Source organism: Poeciliopsis prolifica, unplaced genomic scaffold (assembly GCF_027474105.1).
Source record: "Poeciliopsis prolifica strain line A6 unplaced genomic scaffold, Auburn_PproV2 SCAFFOLD014, whole genome shotgun sequence".
Classification (NCBI taxonomy): Eukaryota; Metazoa; Chordata; class Actinopteri; order Cyprinodontiformes; family Poeciliidae; genus Poeciliopsis; species Poeciliopsis prolifica.
In genome coordinates, this window is record NW_026562389.1 from 9029402 (window position 1) to 9046621 (window position 17220).

Consider the following 17220-nt stretch of genomic DNA (forward strand, 5'->3'; position numbering starts at 1 on the left):
TTTAAAATAATAATGAAATCTTCCAAATATTTGTATAGGCACTCAGTTTATTGGTGAAAGTATTCTAGATTCAGTCATCTAAGCTTAATATTTAATGTCAAACTTTTAAGTGTTTGACACTTAAAAGTGAGTATAAATATATCATTTATACTCAAAGCAAGATCTTAAACGTGCGGAAGAGCGTTTCTTTTAACGTAAGTGATTTACCACTGAGTGTTTGTTATTAACCACACTAGATACGTTAAACTTCCATTGTCTGATTTTGTCAAGCGGTACCAAAAAAAACGGCTTTTGTTTCCACACGGACCGCTAACAGCAGATATGGCAACCTGCACGCGGAATGTTTGGAAAGGTCAGTTTTGTTATTTTTTAATTTCCTGATTTATTTAGGGCATGTTTCAGGCTTATAATGTGTCGTATTGTTTGTTTTTTGTATATTATTTGGGTCGTGAGAACAACGAGGCCTTCAAACCGTCCGGTCCGACATCCGAGATTGGACCTCTAATGCTAGCAGACTGATGCCCGCAGCGTTAATTTGTTTTCCCATTCACTTTTCTATGTAACCACGTCCTGTATGAGCTGTTACCAGGGGCGGTCCTAGCCTGTTTGGTGTCCTGGGCGAAAAACATCCATAGCCTCCCTGTTGCTGCTTTTTCAACCAACCATGACATTTTACTTCAATTTCCAATTGCCACTCATACACAATGAAAATGTATTTTCTAATTAATCTAATTCTCTATTTTAAAGGCTATAAGATTGTTCAGATTTATAAGAATTACATTTTTAAAAATCCTAATATTTTGTGCTGAAAACCAAATATAATAACCCAAGTAAATGAATGCAACAAAGTTCACATAACCTGTATCAGAAACTCCTACTGATTGTCATGATGATTTTATTTTGGGGCGTTCATTGAGTTGTTTGAGCTGTTCTTTTTCCAAGGGGAAGACATTACAGCTAAGAAACAGTTTAAAAACTAACTTTTGCTTGAATACTTTTCATTTTATTGTTAATTTTCTCTCACTCATGGGGTTATAATTGTTTATACGCTACATATTTAAGGTGCACTGCCTTAAATTACGCTCTACTGTTTTGTATAACCATCTTTATCTTTCATTACAACACACATTTGCTGTGGCTTTGTTTTGATGAGCTTCTTCAATGTGAAAAAATTATTTTCATCCAGAATTGCATTCATTTTTTACCAATATCTTGTATTAATGATGATAGACCGTTCAACCGCTGCTGATGGGAATATAGTCCATAGATTTGTTGTTGTTTTCACAAATGTTTCTGACTAGCAACCATTCAGGTTCATTCCTATTTCTAAATTCTCCTTCCAGTTTTTAATAAAGCGTTGGACTGTTATCAACCCAATTTTCTGTCACTGAGTTTACTAGTCTTAAACAGGCAAACATCTTTTCCACGACCATCTGGGCCCCGTTTCAGAAAGCAGAATTTACAAACTGAGTAGAAAATACATACTGTGAATAAACCTTCTTTGCTCTGTGATACTCAAAGTTTTCGGTTTTAGAACAGGACAAATCAACTGGGTATGTCAAGATAACTCTGAGTTAAGCGTCAACGCGATTACAGAAAAGCCCTCAACAGTGGACCGCATATAACGAGACTCACTATAGCAACAGGTAAAAAAAACAAAGCCTGAAAGTCTGCATTAATGGAATTAGAAATTTTAATGTCGGCACAGGAGATTATCAAAACATATTTGTAAAAAAAAAAAAACAGCAATACTGTTGCTGATGCAAACTAGTGAGAGTTAGTGTGGTACAGACCAAGTCAGTACCTTAACAAGGAATTGAATTAGATTAAATCAGGATGAAACACGTTCTGCTTCACCTGTTTTATGTTTTTCTCTCTTGCTCAGTTTTGTCAGGATGTCAGAAGCAGCTGCTGAGCGCCTGCGGTCCCTCGTACTCAGCCGTGTCACAGGCGGCACCGAGGACTCTACCCATCCGGACCTATGCAGCTGTCAGGTGAGTTAGCATCCCTAGTGTGAAACCTCAGCTTCGTCCTGCTGGGTTTCAAATCCCTCCTGTCTATGATGGCGTATCGGGAGATTTAGAATTAAAAAAAATTGAAAAAAGAAGTAAACTTCCACCAAACAACTCAGACGCTTTGAGAAAATTTAATAGAAAATCGTGAAAATTTCTGAGTAGGAAAAGTAAAACATTTTTATTAAAAAAACTTAGAAATTTTGAGATTAAGAAATTGAAAAAGATCGAAAAGTAAAAAAAATTGTGAGAAAAAATGAGAAGTGTCTAGATTAATCTCAGACTTCTAGAGAAAATGGAAATTTTTGAATTTGAAAAGTGGAGAAAAAAAGACATTTGAAATTCAAAAATTTCTTAGTTTATTTCCAGAATTTGCATGAGGTTAATATCAAAATTTCAGATTTTTTTCTCAAAAATCATTTACTTTGGGAGGTAAGAAATTAGTGTATTTTTTTTAGAAAATTTCTGTGATTAATCTCAAAATTTAGAATTGTTTTCTTGCAAATTTTCAACTTTTCAAATGTACTTTTTAGACAAAATCCTGGAAAGTTTCGAGGTTGAAAAATCCAGAATTTCTGACTTTTTCTTGGCAGAAGTTTACTCTTCTTTTTTTTTCTTTGTGTACAATCGTCCTAACCTTTCGTCGTACTTGTCGACCGGCAGGGCCCTGAAGAAGGACAAAAAGGAGGAGAAGAAGAAGGAGAAGAAAGAGAAGCCAGTCATCGATGACAAAGACAGGCCCAAGCCTTATGGGAAAACCGCCTGGGTCCCTGTGGATGACGTCTACGTTAAGCGGTTCTATGCCAGAGTCACCCACAGCGCCGCCGACAGCATCGACATGCTGAAGAGGTTCCAGAAACTGGACTTTACGCCCGCCGATCAGCCCGTCTACATCGACCTGAAGCTGGACATGAAGCTGGAGAAAAAGGTAGCGGTCCATCCAATCAGGGAGCGAACATCACACCAACAGCACATCGAGACGTTTTCCAAGATGTTAATTAATTCATTAGAAGAGAAAAAATCTGAGATTTTTTTTTCATGAGAATAAATGTATAATATTACAAGAATACAGTGGTACAAATAAAGTTTTAATATTACCAGAATGAAATCATAATGTTATTAGAATGAACAATAACAATTTGACGCTTGTGGTTCTGTTGCCAGGCCTCAGCTTCCCTCCTTTTGCACATTTGAGTTTTGTCTTTGTTTTTGCACTTCAACACTTCCATATGCACCACATCCACGCTTTTGCCTCACACCACTGATACTGACGTTCAATATCCATTGTTGTTTTTGTTAATAAATATTCCTTTCAACTTTAACCACTGCACGGTCTCCCGTTTTGATATGACTTTGAGCCAGTTGTAATACTGTTGCACTTGACTGGTGCTGATCTGAGTCGTGCAGACGACGCATCAATCACTGCGGAGCGGTGCGGTGGCTGGAAACGCTCAGAAGTTTGTTTCCTCCGGTCCGCGGAGACCCGCTTCCTCTCATCCATTTCCACAGATCTAATGTTCCCATACATAATGAATCACTCTGGAGATATGAAGGTTTAATTTCTGCCACCTTCCCTTCCATTTATCCTCTATCTTTTACCTTCCTGCAGCGTGCTGACTGCTCAGAACAACTAAACAATGTTTTCTTCTTTTGTCTCTCCTCACAGAAAAAAGTCGACCCCTTCGTCAGCACCGTGCATCTACCGCATCCCTTCAAGACAGAGATGAACAAAGTTTTGGTTTTCACTGAGGTAAAAACTTTAATGACTTTGATGCTTTTTCTTATAGAGGAAGATTAGGGACACTGAGAAAAAAGTTTTTTCTCCCTCAGAATGCTGACTTTAATCGAAAAATTGTGCTTTTAACATCAAATTTAATCTCAGAATTTGACTTTTTTCCTGAAAATTCTGATTTTAATCACAAATCATGACATTAGCATCCAATTTTTTACTTTTTTCTCTCAAATTTTTTTTCTTTAAATTTTTGATAAATTGTGATTCGTTTCTCAGAATTGACTGAATTATAACTTTTTCAGAATTGGGATTTTTTCTCAGAATGTTTACATCAATTTCACAATTCCGGTGTTTGTTTGTTTTTTTCAAATTTATATTCTTTTTTCTCATAATTATTGCTTTTTTTCCCCAGAGAATTAAAATTTCTGACTTTAATATCAGAATTTAGACTTTTTCAGAATTAGGATTTTTTTTCTCAGAATTTTGAAGTCTGAATTCTGATTTTTTTTTTAAATTGTGAATTTTTTTGGCCCTCGTTGTCTTCTGTGTCTTCTAGAGCTTTGCTTCAACTTTTTTTTTTTTAACAGGCATTCATACCTGCTAATGATTAATAGTTTACATTTTCTGGAAGCAGGATTCAGATGTGCACAAACAGCACATCTGAATTGTTGTTGGATTTGACTTGTGGCTGATATTTTATATAAATTGCACAAACATGTTAACCACCTAAAGAAATGAGCTCTGATTGATTTTCTAAAATGTCTCTCTTGTCTGTTTCTGCAGGATTCTGGTCAGGCTCAAGTTGCTAAGGAGAACGGAGCAGCTGTTGTTGGAGGAGCAGAGCTCATTCAGCCGGTGGGTTGTTTAGTTTTCTTTGCCCAAATCTGTAAAGAACAGTTTTAATTTTTACTCTTGAGCAGCTCTCAGGTTGTAAAGCGTAACGAGAGCCGATAAATCTCGTTTTCAGATTCTGGACGATGAGATTTCTGCCGACTTCTACATTGCAGTTCCTGACATTCTGACGAAGATTTTACCTCTGAAAAACAAACTGAGGAAGAAGTTTCCAAAGGGCAATCGAGGTAAAATGAGAGTTCAGCTCCTTCATTTGATGGTCTGTTGCATCAGAGCAATGCAGCGAATGCAATCGTCTTTCAAAGCCTCCTCAAAATGCAGTTGCAGTTGTTTTGTTTTGTTTTTTCACCTTTGAAAGATAGTTATTTGTTAACATATTTTGTGGCGAAAATTAAATTTTGTATTTTAAAGAAAAAGCCTCAAACAAAACACTTTCTTCTGGTAAATTATGGGAGAAATAAAAAATAAATCAAGATACCAGAAGGAGAATTAATTATTGAAGGAAAACCAAGAAGTTGAACTCCATGGTGAGATATTTTGGAAGAAAACATGCCCCAAGTCTTATACTTTTTTATTTTTATAAATCCTCATTTTTATAAATCCTTACAAATTATTATTCTGAAAATTTAGCAAATCGAAACCAGGAAATGTTTAGTCTGATTTAATGTCTTAGAGAAAACAAGTTGTCTTTTCATAAATAAAAATGATAAATACTTGTTTCCAACTTCAGATCCAGACGCTGGAATTATAATATTTTTTTTTTGTATTTTTCATGTTTACAAAAATGTTTCTGTTTAACTGCAGGTACCGTCACCAATAATATTTCCCAGGCGTTGCAGTCGTTTAAAACGTGTCATGAGTACCTGGTGGAGAGCGACTGCTTCGTTAGGACCCAGATAGCCACGGTACGTCCAACATGGCTGCCGCAGAACGTGTTGCTATGACAACTCATAAACTGCATGTTAGACTGAACAAAACCAAGCAAACACCAGAAATGAAGATTTTTGTCATTTTCCAGGCCTACATAAGTTTGCTAAAAAAAAAGAAAAGTCTGAATCCTAGAGGATGAAGGCAGAAAGTAAAAGATTAAATTGAATGTTTTTCTTGTTTCCACCTTTGTGTAGCTTGACATGCCCAGTGAGCAAATCTTCGCCAACCTGCAGACGATCCTCACTGATGTCTGTTCACGCCGACCGGCCAGCTTCGGTATGTTCTCCAAAACCAACAAATAAATCTCACGTTTCCTGTTTAGAAGAAGGCTTTTAAAGGGAAACATATTGAATTTCAGCAGCTCTAACCTTCAGGTGGGCTTTAAATTTCAGATTTACAGACAGGAACGTGACATTCAACAGCCAGCAAGACTTTGTGTTTTTCTGCAAATAATTTCCGTTGGGTGTAGGGCTTTCATAAAAAAATCTATTAATCGCATAATAAATAAAACAGGCTCAATAATTTCCATTTGAATTATTTATCATTTTTCTTTTCTCTCTCTTTCTACCAAAAACTGGATGATAAATATCTTCAGTCTGATGCTTTGGTCACAACTAATTGTTTTTAAGAAAAATGTTGTTTACAGAGTCTTCATAATTTATTTTGGAAATTTAAAATGTCGTCCAGTTCCAGTTATAATGTTGATTAGAATTTAATGTTTATTGATCTTTGGGAATGTGTTCTTGCATTATTATCCCATTATCATTGTATTTCTTGAAAAATGATCTCAAAACAACAATATTATCGTTTATTGTCGTAACTGCTGTGACAATTGATCATAACAGGCCTGGATATGTGGGAGTTCTAGAGAGAAAATGAAATCTGCTGAAATTGAATCTGCATGCATTCTAGTTTATAATTTATAATTTATGGAAAGATTGCAGCTTAAAGTTTGGCGTAAAAAAAACAACTTTAAATGGTGTTCATATTAAAAGTTAAAGTCTAAATATTTGTCATGTTTACTTCTTGCAAATAGTTTTCTTAAATTCAGGCATTTCCCTGTTTTCTGTTTTTTTTCTGATGTCTCTATTTACCCTCACTATTAAGATTTGGAGTATAATCTTCAATTGATGGCTCCTCATTACAGCAAGAGGCTGAAATGGTGTAAAAACTAATTTAATTAAAGATTATCACCAACATTTGTGCCTCTGCTGAACTTTCAGAAACGCAGAGTAGGTTTTAATGCCATTAAACCCTCAAGTCTGCACATAAAAACCACTTTCTACTGAAAGTAAATCAATATATTTTCATATTTACTTGTGCATCAGACCTGCTGTGTTAGAACTAATATTCAAGAAATACATTAGGAAAATAATTTTATATTATACATTTACAAAATGTTCCATCGTAAGCATTTATTCAGCATTGGGAGTCATTATTTATTTCACACAAGTTTCTTTAAAGCTACAAGAATCCCTGTTTTACCCATTAAAGCTGAAATTAAATTTTTTGGAAGGATAATCTCCTGCAATGGGTCATTTCCTTTTCAAAATGATCATTAAAACGCAAAATATCAACAAGAGCAAAGAAATTATACAGCATTAAACAGTTTAAAAACAAGTTTCCAACCTCACTTTAAAATAATTGAGACAATTTGGTAAATAACATTGTATTCTTAGGTGATTTAAGCAATCTAAAACATTAAAATAGTTGTAATATTTCCAGTTCAATTGAAAAATACTTTATTTATTAACTTGCAGAGATTTTATGTTGCTTAAAGAGCTTATTGAGTGTTTATATTTCAAAACAGAACCGCATAAGGTGCATTTTCCGTCCCACGTCGGACTCTGTTTGGACCTTTACGTTACGACTCCACCATGTTGTATTTACGGCTTCGCCTAAAATGACCAGCTGCGCCCTCTGCTGGATGGCGGCCGAACTGCAACAGTAACGACTAAGATATTATTAGCTAATTGATTGGAACTAATTTTAATTTAAAGCTATTAATAGACAATTAATTGTAATTAATCGAGAGCATATTCGCTGATAGTTTGAGCCAGAGTCAGGGTCGAGAGGACTCTTCCGGTTGAAGTACCATTTCTTTCTTCTTCTCTATTTACTTTATTGTGTTTCAAGAGTCGTTTGGAGCTGAGCTAATGGCTTCTGAGTGGGCGGAACGAAGAGGGAGCTTCATGGACGAACACTTAAAGCAAAGAAAATGAGCGTGGAAATGTGGCGTGTGGGTGATTGGAAGTAAAATAAAACCCATGGGATTGTGGGAATTATTTTAAAAAAGCACAACTGTGAAAATGCTGATGAGCAGACAACAGGAAACACGATGCTGAGAGGGCTGTTTGTCTGGAAAATAAAAGTAAAATCAAAGCAACAGAAGGCAGGGGGGAGATGGAAAAACTCAGTCAGATTCTTTATATTGTGTTAATGATTGTTTTGTGATTTAGAGACACTCTAATGTTCTGAGCAGATTCCCACAGATTATTTTATACATTAATGTCACAGTAGAGTCCAGACCTGAAGTTTAATTTCATTTATCTGTCGTTGTGGGCTCAGAGTTTTTTATTTTTACTTAATTTTTTTACATTGTTTGTACAAGTTATTGAAATATTTGAAAATGCTTGCATTTCAGTAAGGTATTTTCAAAGTTTTGTAATAAAATTCAACCTAAGATTCAATTAAAAGCCTGAATTAGATAAACTTTATTTACATTTGAAACCTAATATTTTCATACTTAATAAAAAGACAAACACTTTTTTTTTCTCTCTGTCCGAAGATAAATCAGAATAAACTCTTCTTGTTTTTGGTTAGTTAGAATTACCAAAATTATTTCTATTTGTTAAATTTTTTTTAAAATTTTTTTTTCTTTATGTGTTGTATAAAGCATCTAATTTTGTGGAGGAAAGTCATTTAAGTCATTTAACATGATTTTTTATTGTTACCATAAAATCATAAAATTTGTCATTCCTAATGTTTCAATGAGTTATTGATCTGCGTAATGGAAATAAAAGTTAGTTTACACTTGAAATGAGGCAAAACTAACTTGCAAGTAACTTTTCTGGAAAAAATCTGAGCTTGTTTTGGTAATTTTTTCTTAATATTAATGAAAAAGTACTTGTCTTCTTATTAGAGAAATAATCTTCATGTGGAAAGAGTACTTTCCCCAGTATTCAGAATTGATTTACATAAAACAAGCTTCTAATTCTCGCAAATAAAGTTACATATAAGTTAATTTAGTCTTATTTAAAGCTTTTTGCACTAGAAACTAGACCAAAAATACTTTTTTTGCAAAATCTTACCAGGTATTTGTAGGATTTTGCCAATACTAGCTTGCTATTGTGCTACATCTTGCTAGTGTAAACGTTTAGGCTGATTTATTTTTCTTTCCTCTGGTCAGGACCGTTTGTGGAGCGGGCCATCATGTCCTCTCAGACCAGCGAAGCCGTCTGGTTCCAGACCGAAGGTGTTTTACCTGAAGCAGCTCAGGCCGATGAGGAATGACTTCCCTCTCAGATTATAAATAATGACCATACTGAATAAAGATTTTGTTTTTCTGGTTTTCCTGAGAGTTTTTGTTGTTGTTTTAAGAAAATCCCAGTAGATTAAAGTTGAACCAAAGAACCAGGACAGGAAGGAGAATTTAATTAATTTTTAAACAAAAAGGTCAAACAGGACGAAACTATCCAGTTCTTTCTTTTTATTGTTATATTTTTGTGACGTGGATCATTACCAATCAAAACTTTCTACAGTTCTCCAGTTAAAGTCAGAAACTTTAAGGAGTTTGATATTTTCTAATACCTGATTTCTGCATGTCTTATTTGAAACTCAATTTGATATTTCACCAAATTAATGGCGCATTCTTTACGTTTTAAATGTAATTTGTGAAAAATAATTTAGCTCCTATTTAAAACATGCAATGTTTTTTTTTATATATATATAAATCTGCATCCTGACCATTTATAATGAAGTTGTTATGAAGGACTTTAAATGTGATACAAGTAACCCTGCTGTCAAAATAAAATATTTTTCCTTATCCACATATTATCCTGATGTATTGAAGCTCTAAAATATTTAATTTTAGATATTTTGTTATTAAATCTACAGTTTAAAAATAAAGTTTGAAAATAACGTCATGATTTCCTTTAGGGTATCTTTCAAACTGCTTTAAATGACAAAATGTTTTGTGATTATATATTGTTTTAATTTTATGAAAAAGCCTACAATGAATAGAGGAAACAGGTTATCCAACTTTTAAAAAGATTGAGGTGATTTGTTACAAGTAATTTTATTAAGTTTGTCCAATTGCAGCTACACTAATAGGGTGTAATACCCCCTGGTGCACACCAGGGGGCAGTGTTTACACGATGTGCTGCTGAGTGCAGCCTGTTGAATCTTGAGCTAAAGAACAGTTGAGATATTTATTGTGATCTGGATCATTCAGGCCCAGTTTTAGAAGAACCATCCTATTGTGGATAAATAAGGATTTATTTTAGGGTCAAAAACCCTTGCATCAAATAATAGTTATTTTATATCAGCTTCTTTGGGATCTTCTCCCATCTAAACACATTAAGAAAAAGACTCCCTGCTCATCTTTTGGGGAGTCAGACATGGATATTCACGCTGTTATCCAAACTGCACAGCCGGGTACAAACATCCATCCTCAGGTTGACATTTACTGTAAGATGGAGATAAGTCTTATTGTTTGTTCCCTGGGGGCAATCAGGCTGCAGCAGCGGCTAATTGCAGCAGTGAAAGCTGAGAAAATGGTAAAAGTGATGAGAAAAACTTTAATGAGTTTCTGTCTGACTGTTTGTTTCTTTTTGTCGGTTCTGGCTCCTTTGACTTTCAGATTAAATATTGATTAGGATGAAACTGTTAATGTGCATTGGATGCTCTGTCTCTAAGTATACAAGTCTTCAAAAAAAGAGAAAGAAAATCCCAAACAGAACTTTGTCTAATTTACAGTTTGTTTCATTTTTCAGTGTCCTCAATCCAAACATTTATTGTAGATTTTGAAATTTGATTTTGAAAAGTAAAAACAACACTTGAAAAAAATTTAATCTGAGAAAACCAAGAAAATTTCTGTTTCAAAAGTTTAAAATTTATGAGAAAAAAAACTCAGAAATTTTCTGACTTTTAAAAGTCTTAATCCCCGCCCCCAGAAATTCTGGAATTAATATCAAATAAATTCGAGGAAACAGAAAAATTAAAGATTTTAATTAAAGATGAACTTTAATTAAAACTACTAAAAAACTAAAATTTTTTGCTTAATATTTTAACATTACTAGAATTTCTTTTTTTAAATTTGGAGTTTCAAAAACTAAATTTATGAGAAACCTCTCCCCCCCCCCAGAAATTTTGAGCTTAATGTTGGAAATATCACAGAAAAAAACAGGAAATTTTCTGTGTTTCAAAACTCTGAAATTTGAAATCAACAATATGGAATTAATCTAAAAAATCCAGAAAAAAAAAATCACATTTCAATGGTCAAAAATGTAGAAAAAAAAGACTGATTTTTGTTTGTTTGTTTGTATTTCTGAGATGAAACTCAAACTTTCAAAAATATTCCTGGAATTTGTTGACTTTTCAATCTCAGAAATGTTTGTCTTTTTTCCTAGATAATCTAAAGATTCTGGATTTTATTTATTTTGCCTGATATGTACTCTTCTTTCTACAATGTCCCTAACACCCCGCCGTAGACTCCTGAGATGTTAATTGTTTATTTTTGTCCTCTTGTTGGTTTATAAATCTCTTTGTATTTGTGCTGTAAACTCTCCTTTCCAAGCAAATGAAGTGAGTAAAATCTCAGAACAAGTCCTGATTCCGAGCTGTGGGTTATAATTAGCCGTGTGTGCAGACGGCAGCAGCATTAGCAGCAGAAAAAAAGGAGAAACTGCTTCTGATCTGCGCTTTTGGCAGAGGACAAAAGGGCTGAGTGAGATCAGGTTTCTGCCATGTGACACTGAGGAATCTCAGACCTGCACTCCTGATTAAACATTACACTCTGCAGGTAAGCTAGCAGGTAGATACACACCGGCTTCACACATAAAGACCTAGTGAGGAAAAAATATAATTTACTGAAACTACATAATGCGTTTATGTATGTAACTAAAACATACTGAAATTAGAGATATAATACCCTTTGTTTTTGTGTTTATAAATATATTAACTTTTCGAGCTGATGTGCAGTTTACGTCAGCTGCTGGCAAATTACGGCACTTCAGCGCCAATACTCTGGCGGCAGGAAAGCGAGTCCGCAAAATGGCGGCAGCGAAAGTTAGGATAAAGAGTCAAATAGTTGTTGTTTTTGAAAGTGGTATCTTCTATTAAGTATTAATTATTTCAGTCGATGTAAAAATAATCCCAATACGTTTCGTTGACCTTTTTGAGTATTTAGCTAACTAATAAAACCAAGCTAATCTACTCTAAAAACGAATTAAAACCAACTGAATTAGACAGAAAGTCACAATAAAATAAATATTAACTACAGTGAAAAAGCCAAAACGGTTGTATCTCTGGCAGGCTGTCATGAGTGTAGATTTAATCAGACATACAATAAATGTACATGTTAGCTCCGATACAGTTCAGTTCATTAGGGTCAGTTCAAGGTCATCACAAGGTCACTTTACAAAATAAAAGTTATCTCAGCCTGCCCTAGTTATGAATCAGTGGATTAGGTTAAGTTAAATTAGCTTAAAAATCTTTCTATCTATGGAAACCCTGCTGATTGCAGCATTCACTAAACAAAGCGGTCATAGACAATCACTTGCGTTTTTTGGCTGCAGCTAATGATTATTTCAGTTATTGATTAATCTGTTATTCTGACAATTAATCAATTAATCAGATAGAAAAAATGTTGGCATTCTGCAGATGTATTGTGGTGATTTTATACAACATTCAAAATGTAGCAAAGGATGCATCTGCAGATAAAAAGAATACTTCTAACATCGACATGTGAAAAGCTCACTCATCTATCTACTCAATATATTTTCCTGTTTCATCACAGATCATGCAATAATCTGAATCAAGCATATTCTGTATCATACATGATAAGGAGATAATGATGTGAAGATCCATATTAATCCCAAATTGCATAAAAAAGACTAATTGTGGATTAAAGAGTTTTATGATAATCCCCCCTCTACCCCCACCCCAAAATTTCCAAAACTACTCAGTAACATTTTTGACTGGTATTATTTATTAAAGTAACGATACTTTCTGAACTTTTAAATGCTTAAAAGTTTTCAAACATAAATTTTAAAGGACTTTATCAGGATTTTATGTCATAGACAAAGTATTGTGTATTTATGAATGGATGGAAAGTTTTATTTCTGTCCTCAGAGGTTCATTACACTGTAAAAAGACAAAATTTTATCAAGTTGGTCTAGTTTGTTGTGCACATAGTGCGCTTGAAATAAAACAAAACTAACTCAAAAGTAACTTTTCAGCCAGACATATGAGCTTGTGTTGCGCAAACATGTCCATAATATTGATGAAAAGTACTTATTCCATTGATTATTTCACTTATGACGATACATTTTTCCCATACTATAGGTGAAATAGTCAGACAGTGGAAGTAGTACTTTATACTTTTATACTAATAATGGAATGAAGTAAGTATTAAGAGAATAAAGTTGTAATATTATGACTAGTTTTGTCCTGTAATGTTGACTTTATGAAGTCAGGGGTGTCCAATGTGTGTCCATTTGTGGGCCCTGCAGGGATTTTATTTTATTTTAATAAGACAACATAATATACAGATTTAATTTAAAAAGTGTTTATTGTTTAGGAGAAAATCACTGTAAATAAATTTTTGCATTTTTAATTTCATGATATTTATAGTCTGCCAGAGGCTAAAAGTTTGGACTGTAAGTTTTATATAAATAATAAAATGAAAACGCACAGAAAGACCCTGCAGGGAGGAGAAATGATTCATTATTTCTATAAACCTCAGATTTTGCAGCAGTAAATGAGATTACAGGACGAATCCCTCAGATGATCCAAATTCCTCTTTCGCTTGTGGCTTAATCCCAATCCCGCAGAAGCGGAGTCCCCATCATGTGAGATTATGATCGGTGGAGGAGGGAGGGCGGGATCGTGGAGGCAGCAGCGGCCAGAGGTGGGACGTCCTCCCGGGGAGAGGAGGGAGAAGAAGTGGCTGCAAACTCCGACCGCCTCTCTCAGTCATGCGCCTCGGCTTTTAAAGGACTCCCCGCTACTGCTGCTGCTGGTTCTGGTTCTGCTGGGCAGCAGGGATTTATTTCAAAAGTGAAGAAGAGTTGGACCGAGCAGTGAGGAAGAGGAGGATACTTTTCCAGGTTACCGGATCGCGCTGCATTCCAACCCCGGAGCGCAGCGCTCAGGATTCGGACCCGGCGCGCTGCGTCTCTCCGCTCCTGATCTCTTTCATTCTTATTTTATTTTTCTATATATATATTAATACATTCGCTTCTTCTGGCTCTGTTGGATCTCTGCAGCGATGACGCACAAAGGGAATCGCTTTTATTTCTAACTAGAAACGGTTAAAAGCGCAGAGGGGGGTTTCTCCTCCGGAGTGGATCTGGATTTCTCGCCCGCTGCAGGTCCGACCATGAGCGCCGGATGGTGGGTGTTTGTTGGCGCTTTGGTGGGGGTCCTCACCGTCCCCAACGCGGCACACGGTTGGTATATTATTTTTGGTCACTGTCTTTTTTGTTAATCCAGTTGTCCGGTTTGTTATGTAGGTCAGGAGGAGTTGTGGAGGGCAATCATGCGCTTCTGCAGCAGAGCTGAGGAGCCGGAATTTGATCTGATTGTGGATGATTTCCCCCCCCACACTTGTCTCTGGTGGAGAAGGGGAAAGTTGTGACTAGAATGATAACTTTACATTTTACACAGACGTAGGCAGAGTCACCAGAAATTGTACTCAAGTAAGAACAGAACTACTACAACATGTTTTTACTGGAGTAACAGTAAAAAGGCTGCTCAAGTTCTAACTGATCAAATGATCAATAATATAATATTTAAGAAAATCGTCCTCAGATGGGCCAACTTATAAAGTTAAGCATAAATGTAGGTAGTTTAAGGATGAAAATAAGTAACAAGAAATAACAAAATCGGGCATAATCCATTTTAAAAAGGCAGTTTCTTTCAATAAAAATCTTATGAAACTTTAACAGAATCTGCAGGTGTGTTGGTGAGTCTTTGGTTGAAACATGTTTGTTACTCATTCAGTGAAGTTCTGCACAGCGGTAGAGAATCCAGAAATGGATGATAGATATCACTGAGTCATTAACTTTTCAGCAATCCCTCCACCTGAAGCAGCTATGGATGTTTTTAGATTATGTTGATTTAGTAAACTATCAGCAATCTCTCTACCTGAACGGGTACATGGAAACTGCAGATGTGATTAGATTGTTGATTTATTAACTTTTCATCAATTCCTCTGCTGTGGATGTTTTTAGACTATTTTGATTTAGTTTCAGCAATCCCTCCTCTTCAGCTGCTGTTCCATGTTTACAACCTGAAGCAAATACAAATGTAGATTTACTAACTTTTCAGCAATCCCATTTCCTGAAAAGCACAATGAAACTGTGAATGTGTAGAGATTATTTTCATTTAGTAACTTTTCAGCAATTTGTCCACCTGAACAATCATATTACAACAATGGATGTGGGTACATTATGCTGATTTAGTAACTTTTCAGCAAACTCTTCACTCAATCAAGCATGTGGCAACCGTGGAGGTGTGTAAATTATATTGATGTAACTTTCCAGCAATCCCTGCATTTTAATTTTGTAACTTTTCAGCAATCCTGTTTTCTGAAAACATGGGGCAGCTGTGAATGTGTGAAAATCATTTGTAATTTAGTTACTTTTCAGCAATTCCCCCACGTGAACAAGAATGAGGCAACTGTGGATTTCTGTAGATTTAGTAACGTTTCCAGCAATCCCTCCTCTATCACAAGCATATGCACAAACTGTGGATGTGCATAGATTATTGCGGTTTAGTAACTTTTCAGCAATACCCCCACCTGAACAATAAAATGCCAGGAGAAACGCAGTTAGATCAAATTTTCAGAGTATTTCAAACTTTATTACAACCTGCCTGAGTGGTTGAAAGACAAGCTGTGCGCCTCTACAAAAACACACAGTTAATGAGAAGACTTTGTGTCTCTTGATCTGCAAATCTGCAAATCTTCAAAGTCAGTTTGAGAATTCAAAGAGAGCCCTGACTAAATTAGGATCAACCGCATATTTTTATTGTCAACTGTTCACGTTTCACATTCATCAGGCTGTGGCAAAGTCTGACTAGAGAAACAGCCTGTTGTGTGAGTTGTGCATTTTTATCCCGCTAAATAGCCAAATACTTTGAAACCTATCCCTAGTTGCCTCTTAAATATTTATCAGGCTGCATCAGATCAGAAAAAACCCCAGCCTGTGCTCAATTACAGTTTCCGCTTCCCATGTCTCAGAGCGCGTCATGGACAGAATCATAAGCATAACCGGGAAGCAGTTCCTCAATAGAACTGTTCTCTTTCCCTCCTTGAACCCTGTTCAGTCCTGATCACTTTCAAGAAAGAGAAGATCCACTTTGAAAACTTTTGTTTTTTAATCCCCAAATAATTAATTGCCTCATCTTGGCGTGTGTCCAATCTGCCTGGCAGCTGCTGCTTCAATAGCATTCAAACTTTGATGCTCCTCTGAAAATAAAACACATTAGTTATAAATGTTGGAGCCTTATTGACGGCTGCAGGAGGTAACAGGAGGAGGGTGGCCGAAAGGTTGAAGTTGAAGACCAGAAATTGTCCTTTTTTATTTATTTTTTTAAGCTCAGGTTCCTTTGTAGTCTCCAAAGGAGAATTAGCGCCAATTTCTGCCAAATTTGGACATTTTCTTCAAAAACATGGACATTTTGGAGGCTGAAAGATTAAATATTTTTCAGAAAAAAAAAATATAATTTTTAGAGAAATCTGGGAGGTTTCTGAGTTTGAGAAGTCAAAAAGTTGCTAAAAAAAATCTCAGAAAACTTTTAGAAAAAACATACAATTTTTTGACCTCAAAGAAACTGATATTTTTAGAATTTTTTTTTTAAAGTGACTGAGTTTTTCCAGTAAAACATGGACATTTCTGACCTTGAAAAGTCTAAAATTTTCATAAAAAACAGATTTAAAAATAATTTTTTTAGATTAATAAAAAAACAAGATCATTTTTGAGTTTCAAAAGTCAAAAATTTAATAGAGGAAGAACTCAGAAATTTTGAGATTCCTTTCTGACAGTTTTAGAAAAAAAAGTGGAAATTTTGAGTTTAAAAAATCAAAAATTGTGTTAGAAAAAATGCCTCAGAAATGTTGATTTCAGAAATTTTCAAGAAGAAAACAAACATTTTTGTGATTCAACAGTCAAAAATTTGGTAAAATTTTTGACTGAAATTTTTGCCAAAAGTTGAAGATGTATGGCTTTTGGAAATTTTTTGAGTTTCAAAAAACTAACAATTAAAAAACATTTCAATGACTTTGAAAGTTTGCATCAAAAGCTCCTGTGAAAACATAATGAAACTCCAAATCAGATCACATGAAGCGTTTTCTTGTCTCCTAAAGACGATCATTGGTTGGTTAGTTGGTTAATAAATGCCCTGCAGTAATTGGTTTAAAGTCTGATCTGTTGGAAGCAGTTTTCATTACTGGCAGAAGTGCAACGCGAA

The 17220-nt window shown here is 35.0% G+C and overlaps 2 protein-coding genes across 2 annotated transcripts in view; both read left to right on the forward strand.

Annotated features, from left to right (window-relative positions):
* The first annotated feature begins 294 nt into the window (after nucleotides 1–294).
* Nucleotides 295–9104, forward strand: mrpl1 (mitochondrial ribosomal protein L1). Its single transcript, XM_055039547.1, has 9 exons — nucleotides 295–352; nucleotides 1886–1994; nucleotides 2676–2940; nucleotides 3679–3762; nucleotides 4528–4599; nucleotides 4712–4823; nucleotides 5401–5501; nucleotides 5721–5802; nucleotides 8936–9104. The coding sequence occupies exons 1-9, from the start codon at nucleotides 322–324 to the stop codon at nucleotides 9037–9039; spliced, it is 960 nt and encodes a 319-aa protein (XP_054895522.1). The 5' UTR covers nucleotides 295–321; the 3' UTR covers nucleotides 9040–9104.
* A 4593-nt stretch (nucleotides 9105–13697) lies between these two features.
* fras1 (Fraser extracellular matrix complex subunit 1) overlaps nucleotides 13698–17220 on the forward strand; it is a 212040-nt gene continuing 208517 nt past the window's right edge. Inside the window, exon 1 of the mRNA XM_055039628.1 lies at nucleotides 13698–14198. Coding sequence (XP_054895603.1) covers nucleotides 14129–14198 — 70 coding nt within the window. The 5' untranslated portion in view covers nucleotides 13698–14128. The remainder of the gene's footprint in view (nucleotides 14199–17220) is intronic.